Source organism: Macrosteles quadrilineatus, unplaced genomic scaffold (genome assembly GCF_028750875.1).
Source record: "Macrosteles quadrilineatus isolate MER2022 unplaced genomic scaffold, UCM_ALF_1.0 Scaffold_2__2_contigs__length_208266976, whole genome shotgun sequence".
Taxonomy (NCBI): Eukaryota; Metazoa; Arthropoda; class Insecta; order Hemiptera; family Cicadellidae; genus Macrosteles; species Macrosteles quadrilineatus.
Window position 1 is genome coordinate 119,904,150 of NW_026542595.1, and position 14,140 is coordinate 119,918,289.

At 33.6% G+C, this 14,140-nt stretch overlaps 1 protein-coding gene across 3 annotated transcripts in view; it reads right to left on the reverse strand.

Moving 5' to 3' along the window:
- The window catches only part of LOC128985729 (midasin-like), a 180,362-nt gene that overhangs the window by 64,172 nt on the left and 102,050 nt on the right, over positions 1 to 14,140 (reverse strand). For all 3 annotated transcript variants that reach the window (XM_054405543.1, XM_054405542.1, XM_054405544.1), the window contains one exon: positions 8,964 to 9,236. In XM_054405543.1, coding sequence (XP_054261518.1) covers positions 8,964 to 9,236 — 273 coding nt within the window. The remainder of the gene's footprint in view (positions 1 to 8,963; positions 9,237 to 14,140) is intronic.

Genomic DNA, 14,140 nt, shown 5'->3' on the forward strand with positions numbered 1-14,140 from the left:
TAATACAAGACCAAAGATAACATTCCAAAAAGGGTTTTTATGAATGTACCTGATTTAGTGGCCTTTATAATGAAAGGTCTGGTTTAGGCATACGTTTACTTCTAGTTTCAGACAGTGTTCTCTGGGGTGAACTCAAGTTTTGTAGGCTAAAAGGTTTGATTTACTACCTAAAAGGGTAATATAATCCACTTGCTAGGGGGGTTCCCGTGTGCATTTTATGTATAGAAAAACACCCTAAGGGATCATGTAGGTACTATGTGGGTTATCATTTTTCACGTGGGTGCCAGCTTGGCAGAGTGGGCATAACCTCAGAATCCGCCATTTTAAAAATGGCGGCGGCATTTATTACATGAAACTCATTAGGAGCTTATATCTCGAAAACGGTAATATATAGCGAGTTACTTTTATAACAATAAATGTTGCTTATACAATAAGGAACAACTTTTGTATTTACAAAAATGCCCTAAATATTACTATTTAGGAGTAGTTGAGCAATTTATGTAAATTTAACCTATACATTTTTACTTTGTTTGACAAAAAATTCTAATATCTTTAAACAAACTTTTCCTTTTTAATTTTGCACATAGCACTTATTTCTCTTTATATTTAAGGTCGAAATACCCCCACCGAAGCAAACCTGCAGACTAAGCAAACATTTACATGGCTGCATTTCTACTAAAATATTAAAATTGTCATATTCATAATATTTAACCTATACATTTTATCTCTGTTGCAAAAAAAATCTAATAATTATAAAAAAGCTGTTATTTTGTAATTTGGCACATAGCAAAAAATTTTTCTTCGCATTTAAGGTAAAAAACCTGCAAAAAGCATTCGAGAAGCTTCTGGAAGATATATAAGCTATTAAAATAATATAAAATATTTTTAAATTAATTTTATGTTATTAAATGACGCTTACAAATATAAAAATGAATGTAAACCTTTCTATATACTGAATTTTTATTATTACAAATAATAATAAATCTACGGATGTAATAGAAATTATTATTATAATTAATAACATTTATTATTAACGGCGATAGAGCGAGAACGGGACCGGCGGCTAAGTTGGTGCATCGGCCAAGCATTAACGTCGCGTTAACACAACCAGTACCTTGACATTGTCCTTGGTGGTAGGCTGCTTTGGACTGATTGTATTGATATTGAACTAGTTTCGTGGATCATAAAATTTGAGAGCAGTTATTGGATCTAAATTATAAGCCTTTTGGGTTAAGAGGAATTAGATCTGTTCCCTTTTATAGTCATCAGAAAAATTAAACTGTTCACAATATACTTGTGAGCATTGCGGCAAAGAGTAGCCACCATCACTGTGTCCAAAACTCAAAGGAACGAGTTGAAAAACGTGTTCTTCAATGCAATGGATTTGGATGTATGTACAATAAAAAGCACGTAAGATATGCTGTATAGTAGCTCTACCAGACAGAAATTCTTTACGAGCAAAGGATGCAGTTCTTTAAGAGTATTCTTTGTGCAGTGACAGTGTACTTATATCCAGTGTCTTAGATCAATCATAGTTTCACACTGAATATCCTTTTTTAAATGTGAACTAGATACTTCACTGTATTTTTCAAACTTTATTCTATCTCTTTTCCTCATCTTTTCCAAAGTCCATTAGCAAAGTACTTGGATTACATTTTAGGGTAGCACGCTTTGTTCCAAATTTGCTGGCAAAGTCACAGCCCGTTAAAATATGGAGTGCTGAGAGAACTGAGCAAAGGTTACTTCCAAGCCTGTTTGCTATAATGTGAACTAGAACATATCATGAAGTTCTGGCTGTACCAAGTCGCATCCACAATTCCTGCAAACCTTCCGAAGTGAATCCATTCATAAAGTGTAAAGCCAACACTACGACATCTGTATCCGAAGACAGAACTACGACTTAATTTGATAACTCGAGCAAAAATGATCCAATTTTGATGAAATTTATCACAAACGTGTAAACCTACGTTTTCAGACGAATTCGGACTATTAAACCAGCACGATCGGACTATGGGAACGGGGGTTTATGGGGAGTTTAATGGGGTAAAAAATGGATTTTTCCGATTTTCAACCCTAAAAACACGAAATTTTATAATGAACGAAACCATTTTGTAGAGCTCAAAAAAGAAATAGCTTTGTATAATGAAGCGTTGTATGCCCAAAAGTTAAGGAGATAATTTAAATTTAAATTTAAAAATTCCCATGTTATTCTTATGGAGAATAAATAAACTGTTTTAGTTTGCTTGTTTATGGATATATTATAGTCAAATTTCAAAAATTTTGTTTCATTCATACTAAGCTATCAACATTTCAATAAAAATATATAAAAAAACACCTCAATACCTTCCCTGAAGCAGCAAACTTAAGTACTCATTACAAATCAATGTCATTTAAAAAGGAAATCAGTCTGTCAATTTTAATATTTTAGTAGAAATGCAGCCAGGTAAATGTTTGCTGATTCTGCAGGTTTGCTGCGACGGGGGATTTAGACCTTAGATGTAAAGAGCAATCAATGCTATGTGCCAAATTTAAAAAACAGTTTTTTTATTTTTTTAAAGATATTAGAATTTTTTGTCAAACAGAGTAAAAATTTTTAGATCAAATTAACATAAATTGCTCAACTACTCCTAAATAGTAATATTTAGGGCATTTTTGTAAATACAAAAGTTGTTCCTTATTGTATAAGCAACATTTATTGTTATAAAAGTAACTCGCTATATATTACCGTTTTCGAGATATAAGCTCCTAATGAGTTTCATGTAATAAATGCCGCCGCCATTTTTAAAATGGCGGATTCTGAGGTTATGCCCACTCTGCCAAGCTGGCACCCACGTGAAAAATGATAACCCACATAGTACCTACATGATCCCTTAGGGTGTTTTTCTATACATGAAATGCACACGGGAACCCCCCTAGCAAGTGGATTAAATAACAAACAATATAAACAAATGTATTTAAAGATTTAAAGACAGTTTAATGTTACAAAATAGAAAACAATCCATTGAAGATTAAGATACTAGGCCTATAATTGTTGAAACTTGAAATGGCAAGACTTGTTGATGAAACTTTTTCTTTCTTCTCCCTTCTGTTGAAGTCCCTAACTGGGACGAAATATTAAGTTTTTCTGTATTGTTTGTGTCATGTGTTTTTGGTAAATTCAGACTCTGCGGGACTTAGGCTAGGCCTATCTTAAGCTAACCTTTGTCTGTTTCAGGTTATCATGTCAATTTTAACTTTGTAGGTAAGCAGGGTGACTACTTAGATTACTGGTTGCCTAATTAAGTAGTTAGTAGCGTGTCAAGTAGTTATTGCCCACAGAGTCACGTCTTAATTATATCATTTCCCCACAAGCTCCCCTGACTAGAGTGGTGATTATAAGGGTGGTGACCCTAGACCATCCCGTTTTTGCATACGATACTTTGGTCCAAAATGGTGAATCCGTCGTCAAATGCAGTGGGAATTTACTTGACATTTTGATATTGAACGCCATAAAGCGGTTCCAAGCCGAAATACGCTATTAAGATGGTTTTCCGGGTTCCGAACAACTGGGAATATAAAAAGAAAGAAACCACCAGGCATTGTCAGAACTTCGAGAACACCCGAAAACATCGCCAGAGTGAGAGCAGTATTGAATGAATGTTTCCTAACAAGGTGATTTCTCGCTTTGGTGACATACCATGGCCGCCAAGGTTACCTGACTTGTCCACTAGTGGTTACTTCCTTTGGGGGTTTCTTAAGGAGTGTGTTTATGCTCACAAACCACACACTCTAGAGGATTTGAAGTTGGCAAACACAGAAGATATCAATGGCATTGAACATGACCTCCTGACCCGAGTTTCAGATGATTTTCAGACCAGAATGAACATTTGAAGAGAAGTACATGGCCGCCATATGCATGACGTCATTTTCAAAACATGACTGTTTTGTAACAAATGGCAAATATTTACCTCATTATGTACAGTATTAAAACAATTTTATTCCATTTAACTACTGTGTACTACTTATTTAAAAAAAACATCAGGTTCCTTTGTGTCACCCTGTATCAATCACCCTAGTGAACAGCTGATTATCTAGTTGATTAAATGTTTAACCACAGTCAGATTGTAAACAAGAGACAAATGGTTTATGAAGATGGTTTTTAAATAGGCTACTTTTTGTCCATTAACCTGATTGAGTTAGATAAATCAATCTTATTGGTGTGAATCTAAACCCGACAAACTAAGTTGATTGTAAATAATTATCAGTTTTATTCACCTAATAAATAACTACCCAAATCCTAATCTTTGAAAAGTAATAATTTGTAGTAAGAGTAAATTTGTAGTAAGAGTTTTGCACAAGAGCTCTCCCTGTGGTCGAAAACTCGACCAAAAGTATGTACTGTGCAAACTTCTCTATTTTCACCCCACACTGTAAATAAAACATGTGCTTGGAATTTCTTCCATTTGTTTTTATTTTCTATTTATATTCTGTTGTTATTTCATCACCAACATGGCAACCCATAAGGTCAATGTTTATTTTTTTAATTTTAAATTAATTTGTTGTGCTTATTTTTGAGTCTATTTTAATTTATAAAGGGATTCTGCACATCTACAGAAAAATACCTTTCATTTTGTACCAACCGCGTGCAATTTGGTCCAGTATTATATGGTCAGGCTAGCTGTCATAAGTTTTGCAATTTTTTTTTTAGTATACAAGATTATTCATTGTTCTTTGGAAACGAGTTTCAAACCCTATTCACCCTATTATGGTGCGCAATTCAAAACCATAGGTGTGTTATTTTAATATGCTTGCACACAGGTATTCTCATCAAATTTATTAAATTTAACAGAGAGCACAAGAACTTAGGTTTTCACTTTCAAGTTGCAAGCATTTTTTGTAAGAATAACAGCCTTATATTAATGGGGAAAATTCTCACTTTACATTAAACCATATACAAAAAGAAGTAAATTAAATATAGACCGTCAGCTGTGCTGCGGTTACCATAGGTTCTGGCGCACACAGCTTGAAATGAAATGAAATGAAATGATTTATTGTCGTTAAAACTATGTACAAAGTTCATGACAATCGTCAAAATAAAAACAAAACAATCAAGATGGCTCTGGCAACTAAAATATCTAAAACTCTAAACCAAAGTACTCTTCATGTTTATACAGGCAAGCCTGGGTTAGAGTAGTTTTTAAAACATGTTTGAATTTTAAAACACACAGGTTTTTGATGGATGCAGGCAAGAAATTGTACATTTTAACACCTTGGTACTCAAAACTATTTTGAGTGGCTGTATACTTATGCCTTAGTGTAGACTGAATAACTGCGTGAAGCACCATGCAGTTACGGCATATGCGCTACATAACTACACGGCGCTTCCAGCGGTCTGTGCCAAAACCTATGGTAACTGCAGCACGGCTGACAGTCTATACTGTATTTAATTCTTTTTGTCTATGATTGTACACAAAAGTAATAAATTTTCACTGTCACCGCAGTGTTTTCAAGAGGGAAGGTTTGAATAAGAAGATAGATTACTTAATATTTAATGTAGACCAGGGACCTTTTCAATGACAGTAAAACATTCTATTTCATTTGTTTGATGTGAAATTAATACTTGCCTAGTAGTGATGGTCGGATCCGGATATCGGACTACCGGATCCGAGCTAGAACTGGCACCGAATCGGATCCAAAAATTCCGGATCTTGGGCTAGATCCGGTTTTGATGGATCAGATTTTTTCAATTTTTTTATGATTTTTTTCCTAACACAAAGCTCTCTGTATCCATGTAAGAGACCGTTTTTTTACAAACACAAAGGAGTCTGTATCACTGTAAAACCCCGATTTGTTTACTAACACAAAGGAGTCTGTATCACTGTGCAACCCCGATTTTTTACAAACACAAAGGAGTCTGTACAACCCCGATTATTTACAAACACAAAGGAGTCTGTACAACCCCGATTATTTACTAACACAAAGGAGTCTGTATCTATGTAAGAGACCGATTTTTTTTAACCAACACAAAGCAGTCTGTATCACTGTACAATACCGATTTGTTTACTAACACAAAGCTGTCTGTATCCATGTACATGTCTCAGTGTTTGTCTCGAGATGCAAATAACTTATAAAGCAATGCCATGTCTCAGTGTTTGTCTCAAGATGCAAATAACTTATATGGCAAGGCCATGTCTCGGTGTTTGTCTCGAGATGCAAATAACTTATATGGCAATGCCATGTCTCAGTGTTTGTCTCTTTGCAAATAACTTATATGGCAAGGCCATGTCTCATTGTTTGCCTCTTGATGCAAATAACTTATATGGCAATGCCATGTCTCATTGTTTGCCTCTTGATGCAAATAACTTATATGGCAATGCCATGTCTCATTGTTTGCCTCTTGATGCAAATAACTTATATGGCAAGGCCATGTCTCAGTGTTTGTCTCGAGATGCAAATAACTTATATGGCAAGGCCATGTATCAGGGGTTTTCTCTTGATGCTAATAACTTATATGGCAAGGCCATGACACAGTGTTTGTCTCTTGATGCTAATAACTTATATGGCAAGGACATGACCCAGTGTTTGTCTCAAGATGCAAATAACTTATATGGCAAGGCCATGTCTCGGTGTTTGTCTCTTGATGCTAATAACTTATATGGCAAGGCCATGACCCAGTGTTTGTCTCAAGATGCAAATAACTTATATGGCAAGGCCATGACCCAGTGTTTGTCTCTTGATGCTAATAACTTATATGGCAAGGCCATGACCGAGTGTTTGTCTCAAGATGCAAATAACTTATATGACAAGGCCATGTCTCGGTGTTTGTCTCGAGATGCAAATAACTTATATGGCAATGCCATGTCTCAGTGTTTGTCTCTTTGCAAATAACTTATATGGCAAGGCCATGTCTCAGTGTTTGTCTCAAGATGCAAATAACTTATATGGCAAGGCCATGTATCAGGGGTTTTCTCTTGATGCTAATAACTTATATGGCAAGGCCATGACACAGTGTTTGTCTCTTGATGCTAATAACTTATATGGCAAGGACATGACCCAGTGTTTGTCTCAAGATGCAAATAACTTATATGGCAAGGCCATGTCTCGGTGTTTGTCTCTTGATGCTAATAACTTATATGGCAAGGCCATGACCCAGTGTTTGTCTCAAGATGCAAATAACTTATATGGCAAGGCCATGACCCAGTGTTTGTCTCTTGATGCTAATAACTTATATGGCAAGGCCATGACCGAGTGTTTGTCTCAAGATGCAAATAACTTATATGACAAGGCCATGTCTCGGTGTTTGTCTCGAGATGCAAATAACTTATATGGCAATGCCATGTCTCAGTGTTTGTCTCTTTGCAAATAACTTATATGGCAAGGCCATGTCTCAGTGTTTGTCTCGAGATGCAAATAACTTATATGGCAATGCCATGTCTCAGTGTTTGTCTCTTTGCAAATAACTTATATGGCAAGACCATGTCTCATTGTTTGCCTCTTGATGCAAAAAACCTATATGGCAAGGCCATGTCTCAGTGTTTGTCTCTTGATGAAAATAACATATATGGCAATGGCATGTATCTTTCCGAACCGAATCCGACCCGATTTTTTGGATATCTTAACTAGATTAAAAAACTATTGCGAAATAGAAAATTTGAAGTTGGTTTACTTTTCATACAAACATTCAGTGATTTCATTTGGGATTTCCCTTTATGGCTCAACCAATAAGAGAAACTTAAAACCTATATTAAGAATGCAAAAAAAAGCTATAAGAATAATTTACAACCTTCCACCTAGAACTTCTGTTAAGAGAATGTTTAAAATAGAAAATATAATGACAGTTTTCGGTATGTATGTTTTTGAAACAGTGGTATCCGTTAAAAACAGATTTCATGAAATAGAGCTGCTTGGAAAGAAACATGATTATCTTACAAGAAATCGAGGCAAGTTAGCATTAAGTCCTCATAAATTGCGCCTTTTCGAAAAAAAAATCAAATACGCCGGAACAAAATTCTATAATAAACTTCCAAAGGACATACAAGCAGAAGTAAATATAAAAAAATTTAAAAATAAACTTAAGAAATTTCTCATTAGCAGGGCTATTTATTCATTTGATGAACTGTAATTGACTTTTCTTTCCCTACTAATCAAAGTATGTTTTAACTGTTAGTTTTATGTTTTTTTACAATTTTTCCCATTTCCTATAAGCATGTATGTTTTATTATAACTTATAAGAAATGTGACACTATTCATATATATATTTCTAATGTACTTTATGAATAAAGATAATTTGAATTGAATTGAATTGAATTGCACACCTCTAGTTTTTGGTTTTGTACCTAGCTATCAGTACTGTGGGCCTGGAAAGAATTTAAGGCAGAGATTAACAAGAGGTGATCCAGGCATAAATAAATTGGATGCTGCATGCAAAAACCACAATATAGTATACTGAAGATCGAACTATTGTAAAATATACACAGATACCCTTTTGGTGGTCGTGCAAATTTAGTGCATTTTATGATTTTGTTAGTGTCCCCAAAAAATGAGGGATTATGGGCTCAACTGGAGATTACTCTATATTTAAGATATAATAACCTTTAAACATAAGCAATATTATTTAAAACCGTATGATTTAAATAATTGGCATTTTGTTAGTTACGTTTTTTTTACCAGCCCTTATGACAGTGTGTATCTGGATCCGGATCCGAAGATCCGAAGATCCGGATCCGGTACCGACATTTTCTTGGATCCGCCCATCACTATTGCCTAGTAATCGGAAGGTCGCTGGTTTGATCCATAATTTTCAATTATGGTCCACTTGGAATAGCCTGGACATAAAAAGTAAATACCTCCGCCGCAGCAAATCTGCTGACTAAGTGAATTTCCATTTTCCTAATTGTATTTTCATTTTAATATTAAATGTTACCAAGTTTGATAAAAATAATGCCTAACCCAAATAATATAAAATTATGAAACTAAATACTAACCAACCAACACAGCGAGCCGTCTCAAGTTGAATGTCCACACAATGTGTGAGAACCCTTGCGGCAGTTTTCCCCCTACCACTCTCTCCAAGATATGTCTAGTTACAGGGCTTGTATTCTCTGACAATGTAAACAGCTTTTCAGGATCCACGGATCGCTTGATGTGTTTCTGGATAACTCGTTGGATCACTTGGGTCTCCTCGGACTTGCGTACTCTTCCAGCCAACACAAGGTATCCTTCGTCCGCTATGTGCTGGTCCCAGTCGTAAAATTTGCCTGTAAAAAATCAGGTATTAGTACAAGTTTATAATCTATATCACAATGTGGATCAAATTGGTCTTATTGGTTTAGTTTTACAAGCAGGATATAAAGACCTACAGGGTACACAATCTATTTAAACATTTACCTGCAAACACCTTGTAAAAAAGCTTTTCCTTAATATTTTTATTTCAAATTCAAATTCTTTATTAACTCATCACATCTTATAATGCACAAGGTACAAAAGATAGGAGTGTTGTCACAATATAAACTAAAACTAATAAAGTTGACAGAAGTAAAATATCTCATAAATAACCAGAAAAGACCTTATCATTCAGCGTATCATTTTACAAAGTATCCTTAAAAACTCTTCTACAGTGTAGTATGGTTTTTGTAGGAGAAGTTTGTGTAAAGATGTAAGGGCTAAGTTTTGGAATTGTTTAGTAAAATGCTGTACAATTTATTATAAACTTTTACTGCCATGTATTTTGGAGGGTTTTCATAGAATGAAAGCCTATGCCGAGGAAATTTCAATTTTTTCTGATGTCATGTTGGATAGGTATGGTTGAATTTACAGTCATCAAACATTTTAATATCCCTAAACATTAGTTTAACAATTTCAATTATGTAAAGATTTGTAAGTGTTAAGATACCAATATCTTTAAATAAAGATCTGCAGCTTTTTCTTCTTTTAACTCGAGCCATAGTCCTTACTATTGATTTTTTAGCATTAAAAAGAATTTTAGTTTGGGGCTGACATCCCCAAAGTACTATTCCATACTTAATTATTGATTGGATGTAGGAGTGGTATACCATTTTACATACATCCATTGATGTTGTATTACTAATTACACTTAGTGCAAACCTAAACGAATTTAACTTTTTTGACAGATATTGAATATGATTTTTCAATTTTAGTTTATAATCAAAGTGTATTCCTAGAACCTTGTGGGTATTGACTGATTTTAGCTCTCCACAAAATAAATTCTCCAACTGGTTTTTTTTTCACAATTTCAAATTTTATTTAAAGTACATTAAGTGGGTTCTAGAATCATTCATTAAAAGACCGTTTCTGTAAAACCAATTTTTTAGTTCATCCACAGTTGTTTTAATTGATTTTTCTAATTGCTGAAAATCATTGTTTTTTACCACAACATTAGTATCATCAGCATACAAAAATAAACTACCGGTTATATTTGAATCAAGGTCATTAATGAAAATCAGAAATAGCATTGGTCCCAGAATAGAACCTTTAGGTACACCAATTATGGTGTACCTAAATCCCATTAGGTCCACACAATGGTCCCATCCAGACGGAAACCGTTTGTTCTGTTTGTAAACTATTGTGCGCTGTTTTCTATTTATTAAGTAGTTTGAGAGACGACCTAAGACCTTTTCTCTTATAGGCTACTCTTATGATCTTGCAAATACAATTTATGATCTTGCCCTTTATATCTTAAAAAAACCTCAACACCTTAAATTCAATAATCATAATCACAATACCAGATTTAAAAATAGTGCCTTGTTAGAATCACATCGTCTGAGTAAGACTAGCAAGAGCCACATAGTGGTATCAACTAAAGTATAGAACCTTTTAAAACACAATATTGATGCTTATCCGCAGGAAAAATTTAAGTCTTTGTTTTATAATTGGCTATTAGACAACCCTTCTTATAGCCTGGACGATTTGTTCAAATCTGGACAGATAAATCTTTGATTGTATAACCCTGCTGCTCACCTGTTGCTTTATCAGGTCCTTATATTGTTGATTGTTTAGTCATATGTACATATTGTAGTTATTAAGCCATATTGTTTTTTTTCAAAATACAGTAGAACTCCGATTATCCGAATTAATAGGGACCAGACCCCATTCGGATAATCGGAGTTTTACCGGAATTCCGGGAATTTTAAAGAAAAATCCTCATTTTTGGTGCTAAGTGAACTTTAAATTAATAATAATTGAAATAAGAACATTTTTACAGTTTACAATGCTCATAGTGTTCTATACATTTTATGAAGTCTAAGTCAATAGTGTTCCATCAAAGTCCAAAATTACACATTGGCTAAATGTGTTAAATAACAATTCTTTGATATTTTGCAAAACTTATTACTATAGCTTTACGTTTTTAAAATTGTCGAATCAAGCGATTCGGATAATTGGAGATTCGGTTAATTGGAGTTCGGATAATTGGAGTTCTACTGTATTGAAAGTGTTTTTGATTTTGTTTTGTTTGACGATTGATGTATGATCATGATTTTGACGTTGTCGATGATCTAATGTATCCTTATGACAAATAAAGATTTTTATTTTTTATTATTATTATTATTATACTAATGTTTTTTAGTTTGTAGATTAAAAGTTGGTGGTCCACACAATCAAAAGCCCTGGACAGATCACAGAAAACCCCTTCAACACTTTGCAATCCATCCAGAGCCTCCGAAACTGAGTTAACAAATTTAGTGAGAGCCAAGGTTGTTGAATGATTTCTTCTAAAGCCAAATTGAGATGGCAACAGTTAATTATTATTTTCCAAAAAATCAATTATGGTGAATACATTTTTCAAATATTTTAGAAAGATTACTAAGTAGAGAAATAGGTCTATAATTTTGTATCAAACTACATGTTTTTATTTCACTACTAACTGTCTTGCTTTCCTTTGTCTTTGAGTCGCCAACACAACTCCCAGCTGAATGAATATAGACTTATTATTAAACAGTAATCAAATTTGGCTTACAACTATTTAACTTACAATATACATAGCTTATTATTACCCATATAGGGAATAAGCAATTACCCCAGGTCTCGTGGTAAGACCTATAGACCCGGGACCAATTTACTTTTTCGTTTTTTGGTCCTCAGAGGTCAAAACACCATCTTTTAAAATTATTATATAGGCTATATACAGTGTGTAAATTAAGTATTGAAACAAACCTGTGTTTTTAAAACCGAAATAGATAGAAATATTCTGTTTATGGCAATAATTGTTAACAAAGGTTCCACAATTTTTTACATCAAAAATATTTGTTAACCCCCGTAAGGATTCGTCAAAAGAAACACAATGAAGCAAACCCGAGGTGGAAATCTCACCCCTAGCCAAAATGGCAGGTATTCCAAAATTTGATTTACTGTATGTGAAAAAGCACCAATTTCACAAATAATGGAAAGAAATCTGTATTTTTAAAACGGAAATAGATAGAAATATTCTGTTTGTGGAATTGATTATTAACATAGGTTCCGCAATTTTTTACATCAACAACATTGTTTCAACCCCTTTAACAGGTTAGGGGGTGGGAGTGACTTATTTTTTTCAATAACAACCCCTATTGAGTGACCCCTCATTTTGAAGGGTTTGTTAAAAGAAAAACAATGACGCAAACCCGAGGTAGATTTTTCACTCCTAGCCTTCACTCCTGGCGGGTATTCCAAAATTAATTTTTTGTAAAAATGCACCCATTTTGGTATATCTGCCATTTTGGCTAGGGGTAAGATATTCACCTCCGATTTGCATCATTGTGTTTCTTTTGACAAACCCTTCAAAATGAGGGGTCACTCAATAGGGGTTGCTATTTGAAAAAAATAAGTCACCCCCTACCCTGTTAGGGGATTACAAAATATGTTTGATATGAAAAATTGCGGAACCTTTGTTAACAATTATTGCCACAAACAGAATAATTCTATCTATTTAGGTTTTAAAAATACAGATTTGTTTAAATACTTAATTTACACACTGTATCAATCAATCAATCAATCAATCATATCATTTAATTGCCTTTTGGATTTTCACAAATCATTGACAAAGTCAACACATCAGCCTATGTATAGGCCTACGTCATATATCTATAATACAATATATAGTATAAGATTAAGTATCTAGAGGATGTAAAAATTAAAATGATAAATTAACTTAACTTTTTATATAAAATGGTTTATGTTTTATGTTACGTTATGCGTCGATCGATCCTTGATGTAGTAAGTAATAACTACAGCTGTTTCATGCCGCTGGGACACATCTTCAGGTTGTAGAGCGTCAAGATAAAATAGCTATCATCCGTGGATGATTTTGTCGAAAAAAATATTACACAAAAAACACGAATGAGAAAACATTTAAGACACGAATTCTTATTCGTGTTTTTTGTGTAATATTTATTTCGACAAAATCATCCACGGATGATAGCTATTTTATCTTTACGCTCTACAACCTGAAGATGTGTCCCAGCGGCATGAAACAGCTGTAGTTATTACTTACTACATCAAGGATCGATCGACGCATAAGGTAACATAAACCATTTTATATTGCAATTTACGATCCAGAGGCTAACCCATCAAGTAACTTTTTATATTGTATAGGATACATCAGATTTAGCGTAATAACTAAAGCAAAAATGATTCGATTTTGATTCAATTTAGTACCAACGTGTAAATCTACATTTTTCTAACAAGTTTGCAAACCAACATGATTAGACTATGCGAACGGAGGTTTATGGGGGTTTTATGGAGTAAAAATTGGTTTAACCCATTTTTGACCCGCATAAAATTTCACAATGTCTTTACAAAATATTTTTGTAGACCTTCAAAAAAGAAATAATATAGTAGTATATTGAAGCATTATTTTATGCTTAACCGTAACGGAGATAGTGAAAAAATATAAATTAAAATTTCCATGTTATTCTTATGGAAAATAAATAAACTGTTGTAGTTTGCTTGTTTGTGAATGGATTTCAATCAAATTTGGCAATTTAGTTTTTTTAATAAAATAAAGCTAACAACATTTCAATAAAGAAACACACTTCATTACCTTCCCTGTAGAAGCAAACTAAGAATTCATTATAATTAATGCTTTATAGATAGGAAATAAATCTGGCAAATTTAAGAGAATATTTATAAATCTATATAAATAAAATTAGAATTTTGTCTGTGCATG